This window comes from Hevea brasiliensis, chromosome 16, assembly GCF_030052815.1.
Source record: "Hevea brasiliensis isolate MT/VB/25A 57/8 chromosome 16, ASM3005281v1, whole genome shotgun sequence".
NCBI lineage: Eukaryota > Viridiplantae > Streptophyta > Magnoliopsida > Malpighiales > Euphorbiaceae > Hevea > Hevea brasiliensis.
The window spans coordinates 53,128,434-53,136,959 of record NC_079508.1 but is presented as its reverse complement, the minus strand read 5'-3'; the positions used below and the strand labels follow the sequence as shown (position 1 = coordinate 53,136,959).

Genomic DNA, 8,526 nt, shown 5'->3' with positions numbered 1-8,526 from the left:
ACTTAAGAGAATGAAAGTGGATAAAATTTATGAATTCGATGGAGAAGAGTAATACAACATGACCTAAAAGTATTATATATTTTCAATGATTTTATTTAAAATTATTTAAAATTGAGAAAGAGAATTCATATAATCAATATCAAATTTTTAAAATAAAGACTGAATTGAATTGAATTGAGTTGAGAATAAGCTTACAAGGAAAATATTAAATAAGCAGCTTGCCACTGTAGTTTAGCAAAGGGGTTTATACAAATAGACATAGAATCTGGGATGAATGATTAATATTAAATTTTCTGATAAAAAAAAATGATCAATATTAAATTTTAATACCAGTAATTAAGAGTTGAAAATCTGTCTTCGGCTGTGACCTTTTGGACCACGAAAAAAAGCGCATTATCTCCCTCAAACAAGCACCATCATTACAATTTAGAACGACGACGAAACCAACAATAAAAAACTCTTGCAGGGTAAAATTCCATTTCAGCTTGCTTCATTCTGCGCTATTTCTTTTACCTTTCTCCTGCTACTTATTTTAATTTTAAGATTTATTTGATAATATTAATAATTTTTATTAATTATTTTATTAATTATTATCTATTAATTATTTTTTTCCAAACCTCTTCAAACTCTAAATAATAATAATAATAATAAAAGTTATATTTGATTAAAATTAAAATACTAAACCTATCTTAAAAATTATTCTCAGCATGCACTCAATAGGCTGTAGAGGTCAGTGTCCGGCAATTCTGGCGCCGGTCAAATGCGATCACGCGGCCAAGTATATGTTATTTCTTTTTAATGTTTATATAAATGCCCTTTGGGCTCTACTGTCTCCCAGATCTACACATTTCCATCGTAAATTCCATTTGCTTTATGTCCACACAAGACTCTTTCTTATTTTTCTGACTTGCTGTAATTAATAGAAGAGGAAGTATGACTGACTTCAGTTTAATTATGAATAAATAAGGTAATCAACTCATCTCAATTATATTTCTTTACTTTAAATAATTTTAAATTAAATTTTAAAAAATATAATATTTTTAAGTCATATTATATTAGAGAGTATCTCAAAATATTTTAGAGGACATTCTAACATTTATATAAGGAGAATGTGATGAAATTTTTATGTTGATTATTGCTTACAGTAATTCTCATTTTTTATTTGAGTTTGAGATCGCCTTAGTACAAACTATTCAACTGAGTTGAATCAAACAAGGAACGTGGATTTTAAATTACAATTTATATCAACTACGAAGCGTAATATAAATGAGAGAGGGAGGGGTGGAGAGGTGGGGAACTGCTTGTAAGCGCGTTGGGTATAATCCAATACTTCACAGATTTGCATATTTACCCATTGCATATCGAAAAGAAAATACTATATATAATGAATAGTTTTCAGTTTTCACGGGAGCTCTGCCCTCCTGATTGGACCCATACAAATTCTCTCTTCCAACTCTATCAGGCAACCATAGGTTTAAAGAGTGAATGAGGGAGAGGGATACGTGTAATATATATTTCAAGTTTAAAGAATTATCTAACAACAAAACCAAAGCTGAAGATTGAAGAAGCTGTTGCTGCTGCCTGTAAAGCATTCATGAATTCTTACTGATTTTCGGGGATCTTTTTTTAGCTCTCGTTCATCACTCTAGTAGCATTCCTCTTGTGCCCATTTAAGGTAGTTTTTTTTTTGGCTTATTTTAACTGCTTTGTTTATCTATTATCTTGTGCTAGGTTTGGTTAGATTACGAATGATTTTGTTTCTCTGTTTTCTGTTGCCTACTTGATTGATCTGTATCAGTTTCCTTCACTTCTTATTGATTTTCTTTTTGGGTGTGTGTGTGTGTGAGAGAGAGATACTGAAATGAAGTATATTTCACTGAAATTTGGTTGGCTGCTTCTTCGAGGTTAAGGAACTCACCGAGAGTGATTCCAATGTTTTATTGGGGGAAAAAGAGTATAATCTTTGAATTACAAAGAAAGTTCAATCTTTCATAATTTTCTACTCTTTTTTTTTTCTCCTTTTTCCCACTCACTGTCTCTATGTTTGCTGGACTATGATCTATCATCATTGGTTGAGAATTGATCTTCAATTGACATAGCATTGGCGGTTTTGGTTCAATCCAATTTCTTTCACTTTTGTCTGCTATATAGGATTTTTCTGGATTAAAGAACATTTCCCGGGTCTCGCTTTTCTCCCAATTTTCATCTCATCTTGGTGAAAATCTTATATGGGTTTCTCTGTTTCTGTTGTTTGGACTTTGCTTAACTGAAGAAGCTACTGAGTTTATCAGGTCACATAAAAATTATTTATTTATTTATTTATTTATTTTTATTGTGGGAGTTTCCAGGTTAGAAAATGACTAGGCCTCTGCATCGAGTCATATCAGGGATGCGGATCTCAGGGAACAACCACGATTTATGGGACTCCCAAATGAAGGATAAAACAGAAAAGGAAGATTTGGATAGAAACCGTCACCGTTATTTATCCCTCAAGTTTCCTTTCCGAGTACTTCTCCCTGATAGTAATTCTCCTTCTAAATATGGAAGCAGTGAAAATGGCTTTGCTTCTGATCCATTCAGCATTGGGACTCCAAGGAGCAGGAACAAATTCACATTGCTACTTTTGAAGTTGAGCTTGGTTGTGATTTTAGTTCTTGCTCTTACGGGATCTTTCTGGTGGACTATCTCAATATCAACCTCGTCAAGAGGTCAAATACTCCATAACTATAGGCGACTTCAGGAGCAACTTGTTTCGGACCTATGGGATATTGGCGAGTTGTCTCTTGGTTCTTCAAGGTTGAAGGATGTCGAATTCTGTTCTCAAGAGTCTGAAAATTATGTTCCTTGTTTCAATGTTACAGAGAATCTTGCTTTGGGTTTTTCTGATGGTAATGAGAATGATCGTCATTGTGGGCAAGGGTCAAGGCAAAATTGTTTACTGCTTCCACCAGTAAATTATAGGATTCCTCTTCGGTGGCCTACTGGAAGGGATGTCATCTGGGTTTCAAATGTTAAAATTACTGCGCAGGAGGTACTTTCCTCTGGTAGTCTGACCAAGAGGTGAGCAGAAAATTTTCCACCAACAAACTCTATTTAATTGAGATTTTATTTCCCAATTGTTCATTTAATTCTTCTTTTAAATTGATTGTCAGGATGATGATGTTGGATGAGGAGCAGATTTCCTTTCGTTCATCCTCTATGTTTGATGGTGTTGAAGATTACTCACATCAAATTGCTGAAATGATTGGACTGAGAAATGAATCTAACTTCATACAAGCTGGAGTAAGTGAATATTTATGATCTCTCTCTCACCATCACTATCATTGAAATTGACTAATTTTTTGTCTCATGTGGCTTCTTAATTTGGTGACCTGGCAGTAGTGCTATAATCTGGTCCTGGCCTCTAGTGGTTCCATCCAATTATAAGAAAAAAGTTGAAATCTTTCTAGTAAACAGTTAGAGGAGCAGCTAATTTTCAAAATTCACATTTGTCTGGAAAATGTAAATCTGGCAACAAGCAATGCAGATTATTCAGAAAGTTTTAATTATAACAAGAGTGGAAATTCTGCAGCTCTAATTGGATGAGGCTGTAAAATGCTTTATAAAATCCTTCACAACATTCAACTCTGCATTTGTGTTGATTAATCTAGGATACATAGACTTTGCCATTACTTGGATGTGAAAAAGAAGCATGCTATGCATGGTTGCTTTATACTGACACAAGTGCTTGTTTCTTGCAATGCCTACCTGCTCTCCCAATGTTGTATTTATGGTATCAGATATCCTTTATGTGAAGTAAGTTTAAATAATAAATCCTATTCATTTCCTAATGTTTGTAGGTAAGAACCATTTTGGACATAGGGTGCGGTTATGGTAGCTTTGGAGCACATCTATTTCCAAAACAACTTCTAACCATGTGCATTGCAAACTATGAAGCTTCAGGCAGTCAAGTTCAACTTACTCTTGAAAGAGGTCTTCCTGCAATAATTGGTTCCTTTTCTTCAAAACAGTTGCCATATCCTTCTCTTTCCTTTGATATGTTGCATTGTGCATGGTGCAGCATTGATTGGGACCAAAAAGGTACTAGTTCCAAGTTAGTTCAAATGTGATGCACTGAATTAGGTATCATTGATCTCGAATTTGAAATAATTTTTTAGTACCATATACTCAACTCAACTAAGCCTTTATCCCAAAAATTTGGGGTCGGCTATATGGATTCGCTTTCTCCACTCTGAACGATTTTGGGTTAAATCCTCAGAAATGTGTAATGCTTCTAGGTCATGTTGTACTACTCTCTTCCAAGTCAATTTAGGTCTACCCCTTTTTTTCTTTCTATCTTCTAACTTAATGTGCTCTACTTGTCTAATTGGAGCCTCCGTATGTCTACGCTTCACATGACCAAACCACCTCAATCTCCCTTCTCTCAACTTATCTTCAATTGGCAACACTCCTACCTTTTCTCTAATACTCTCATTACGGACTTTATCTAGTCCAGTATGGCCACTCATCCACCTTAACATTCTCATCTCTGTAACTCTTATCTTAGATGCATACGACTCTTTCAGTGCCCAACACTCACTACCATATAACATAGTCGGTCGTATGGCTGTACGGTAAAATTTTCTTTTCAATTTATTGGGAATCTTACGATCATATAAAACTCCCGTGGCACGTCTCCACTTCAACCATCAGTCTTTAATCCTATGACTAACATCCTCCTCATATCCCCCATCTACTTGAAGGACTGAGTCTAGATGTTTAAAGTCTTTGGGGCAGTATCACTCCATTCAAACTAACTCCTTCCCTATCACCAGTTTGGCCTTCACTGAACTTGCAATGCATGTATTCTGTCTTCGTTCTACTTAGTTTAAAACCTTTTGACTCTAGAGTACTTTTCCAAAGTTCTAGCTTTCTATTGACTCCTTCTCGTGTCTCATCTATCAGAACAATATCATCCGCAAATATCATGCACCAAGGAATACTCTCTTGTATATGTTTCGTTAGTTCATATAAAACTAATGTAAAAAGGTAAGGGCTTATGGCTGATCCTTTGTGTAATCCAATTGAGATCGGAAAATCTCTTGTGTCCCCTCCCACTGTGCGCACAATAGTAGTTGATCCTTCATACATACCTTATACCGTGTATAAATTTTTTAAAATAATTGGTAATGAAATATAGTTAAGTATTTGCTTGATGTGTTACAGATGGTATTTTCTTGATTGAAGTTGATAGAGTTTTAAGGCCTGGTGGATATTTTGTCTGGACTTCACCTCTTACAAACGCTCGTAATAAAGAGAATCTGAAAAGGTGGAACTTTGTTCGAGATTTTGCAGAAAATATCTGTTGGGAGATGTTGTCTCAACAAGATGAAACTGTCATATGGAAAAAGACTACTAAAAGGAATTGCTATGGTTCCAGGTAAGGCAACTTGAAAGATATTTTTATTTAATATTTGCATCATCATTGTAGCTTAGATTTGGGTAAGGGCATACATGCCCAAGCTCAAATAAGCATTTTAAATTTCAAATTATTTTTTCCTTATTCTAGGTGGATTATATCCTAATACTGATGCCTCTTTATGGTACTTGATACGCATTGGAAATGGGAGTATAATATAAAGAGCCAGCATAAGAAACATATTGTATGTGAAGTTGCTTGAGAACTAAGTACTGTCCCAATTTACAGCACAAACTTTTTGTGTTTCTAGGAAGCCTGGTTCAGGTCCTTCTATCTGCAGTAGAGGCCATGACGTTGAATCTCCTTACTATCGACCACTCCAAGCATGCATAGCAGGAACACAGAGTCGGCGATGGATTCCTATAGAGGAGAGGAGAACCTGGCCTTCTAGGTCGCAATTGAGCAAGAGCGAGCTTGCAATACATGGTGATTTTTACTTTCTTCTACATGGTTTTAGAACAACATCTTAGTGGATAAGCTTCAAAATATATAGACTGATGATGATGAAAATCTTTACTCTATCTCCTTTGCCAAATTTTATTTTTTGTCTTCTATTTTTACCTCATATTTTATGTTAATTTTTTTCTATAATTATCAGGTTTGCATTCAGAAGAATTAGCGGAGGAATCGGAAAACTGGAGAACAGCAGTCCATAACTATTGGTCACTTCTGTCACCGTTAATATTCTCAGATCATCCAAAGAGACCTGGTGATGAGGACCCTTCTCCACCTTATAACATGCTCAGAAATGTGCTGGACATGAATGCTTATTTTGGTGGTTTTAATTCTGCACTTTTGGAAGCTGGGAAGTCTGTGTGGGTTATGAATGTGGTGCCAACAACTGGACCTAACTACCTACCCTTGATTCTTGACAGGGGCTTTGTTGGTGTATTACATGACTGGTAATTCTACCGTCTATTGCCATCTTCTCCTTAACATATTATCTTTGTAGTAATACTCTTGTTCTAAGTGGAATTGGAAATTTAAATTATCAGATTCAGAAGCAATTGACATTTTCTTGGTACTTAAAGCGTATGCAATAACAAGTTAAATTCTGAGAGTACTTGGTCAGGAGCACAAAACTGATAAATAAAAAGAATTGTGCTAGGAAGAAAATAGGTTATTTTATGTAACAAAATTTCCGTGTTTGTTCAGATGCTTACCTTGTTCCATACCCTCTTCTGCTCAGACCTTTTTTTCCAAGTGGATTATCCTGAACAGATAACATAGCATAAAACCCTGAGGCCTTTACTTTCTAGTCCTGATTATGAACTAAGCTAGCTCCACAGGTCATTATGGAGGAAGTGTTGTCAGGAAAAGCTTGTATTCAATTCAATCAATGATGTTCCACAGACCAAATCGATTGTTCTGACTTCTGAGTGCAGCTTAGTAACAGCACCATTATAATTTTCTTTTCCGAAGTTAATTAAAACAAGTATGATTGTGTAATCGGAGAAATTCAGATGGCGACTTTTTAGAAGTAATGCTTACTGATGGACATCTTCTCACTTGTATTGTAGAAAATACTGTACCATTCCTGAATTTTGGTTTGTCTTGATTTTCTCACATAGAAAGACTCTGGAGTAAATTTTGTGTAGTTAATTTATGAAGATGTCTGGGTAGGCTCTTGATTAGAATCTGTAGATGAGAAGAGAAAGTTATGTTAAGTTGGTGCACTTACAATCTGTACACTGATTTCTAATTATTGTAAATAAGTTGACATTTTTATTGTGTTCTGTGCTTATTGATTAGATGAATATTTTTCCATTTCAGGTGTGAAGCATTCCCAACATACCCAAGAACTTATGATTTAGTGCATGCAGCTGGACTTCTATCCCTTGAATCTGGTCAGCAGCGTAGGTGCACCATGCTGGACATATTCACTGAGGTTGATCGAGTACTTCGCCCAGAGGTACTCAGTTAAAAAAATTCACTTTCTGAATTTTGAATGTCTTAAAAGTCAAATTATTGTAGCTAATGGTGGGGAAAATGTTATCAACCTGACATGATCAATTATTCAGCACACATTCTTATTTTTGCTAGGCCACAAAAACCATCATATATGCTGTGTGATGTTTCATTGTTAATTTAAACTTCTAATGTGTTTGTGATGATAGATTCATATGCTTAAGTGCATGTTCAGATTTAGATGGTTGTCATCAACACTTACCTACAATGTTAAGAATTGTAATTCAGATATCTATGGAATGAAAGAATATTGTCATTAGAATGTGTGAACTTCCACAAGGACCATGGTGCACAAACATGGATATTGTTGTGTTTTAAGCATTTACCAAATGGCCATATTTACAAAGGTTTTGTATAATAGAAGTTTTCTAGCTTCCATTTTATCCTGATTTGGCAAGATTGAAAATGTTTCTTTATTTTTCTGCATTATTACTAATGTTTCTGGTTGATGCAGGGTTGGGTGATAATACATGACGCGGCTCCACTCATTGAATTAGCTAGAGCTCTAACAACACGGCTGAAGTGGGATGCACGAGTTGTAGAAATAGAAAGCAACAGTGACGAGAGGCTCCTTATCTGCCAGAAACCTTTCTTCAAGAGGCAAGCAAGCTGATTATGAGTTTCTGAAAAAGGAGACCGAGAAGTTAGATCATACTATTGGTATTGATTTTGCAATGTTATTAACGATTATAAAGCTCCATCATAGAATGGAGGAATCAAAAATTTTGAACAGAAAGAAGAAAGCAGAAAACAGAGAAGAGGAATCAAACGATCTTTGGTGGATCCAACCACAAATCCTTTGAAGCCGTAAGGTTTACATAGGGCCATGTAAAAATTATTCAGTTGAGGTGCCAAGCTAACGACAAGTATAGAATCACATTTAATTTAATTATCCATTTTCCATGCATTGTCAAATTACAACTACACAACCACATGATTAAGATTGTGATTTGTGAAGATGATTGCAGAATAAGCACATTGATGTATTATATAAATGCTTGGCAGTTCTTTTATGTGAGGGAATATTTTATTTATAATTTCTTTTTTTTTTTTCAAAGATTTATTTGTTCCGTTCGCTTTTATCTCTTACTCTGCCTGGT

General features: G+C 35.1%; 1 protein-coding gene across 1 annotated transcript; it reads left to right on the top strand.

The window, feature by feature from the left end:
- The first annotated feature begins 1,297 nt into the window (after positions 1 to 1,297).
- Positions 1,298 to 8,463, top strand: LOC110672225 (probable pectin methyltransferase QUA2). Its single transcript, XM_021834939.2, has 9 exons — positions 1,298 to 1,675; positions 2,349 to 3,060; positions 3,153 to 3,282; positions 3,840 to 4,080; positions 5,206 to 5,419; positions 5,709 to 5,884; positions 6,057 to 6,360; positions 7,232 to 7,370; positions 7,881 to 8,463. Exons 2-9 carry the CDS (start codon positions 2,357 to 2,359, stop codon positions 8,037 to 8,039), a joined length of 2,067 nt encoding a protein of 688 aa, XP_021690631.2. The 5' UTR covers positions 1,298 to 1,675; positions 2,349 to 2,356; the 3' UTR covers positions 8,040 to 8,463.
- The last annotated feature ends 63 nt before the right edge of the window (positions 8,464 to 8,526 follow it).

Bases quoted from the DNA above. Each gene is read 5' to 3' on its own strand.
- LOC110672225 (XM_021834939.2), top strand. From the start codon at position 2,357: ATGACTAGGCCTCTGCATCGAGTCATATCAGGGATGCGGATCTCAGGG. The intron at 3,061-3,152 runs GTGAGCAGAAAA...ATTGATTGTCAG, and splicing joins TCTGGTAGTCTGACCAAGAG to GATGATGATGTTGGATGAGG. The intron at 4,081-5,205 runs GTACTAGTTCCA...GATGTGTTACAG, and splicing joins CATTGATTGGGACCAAAAAG to ATGGTATTTTCTTGATTGAA.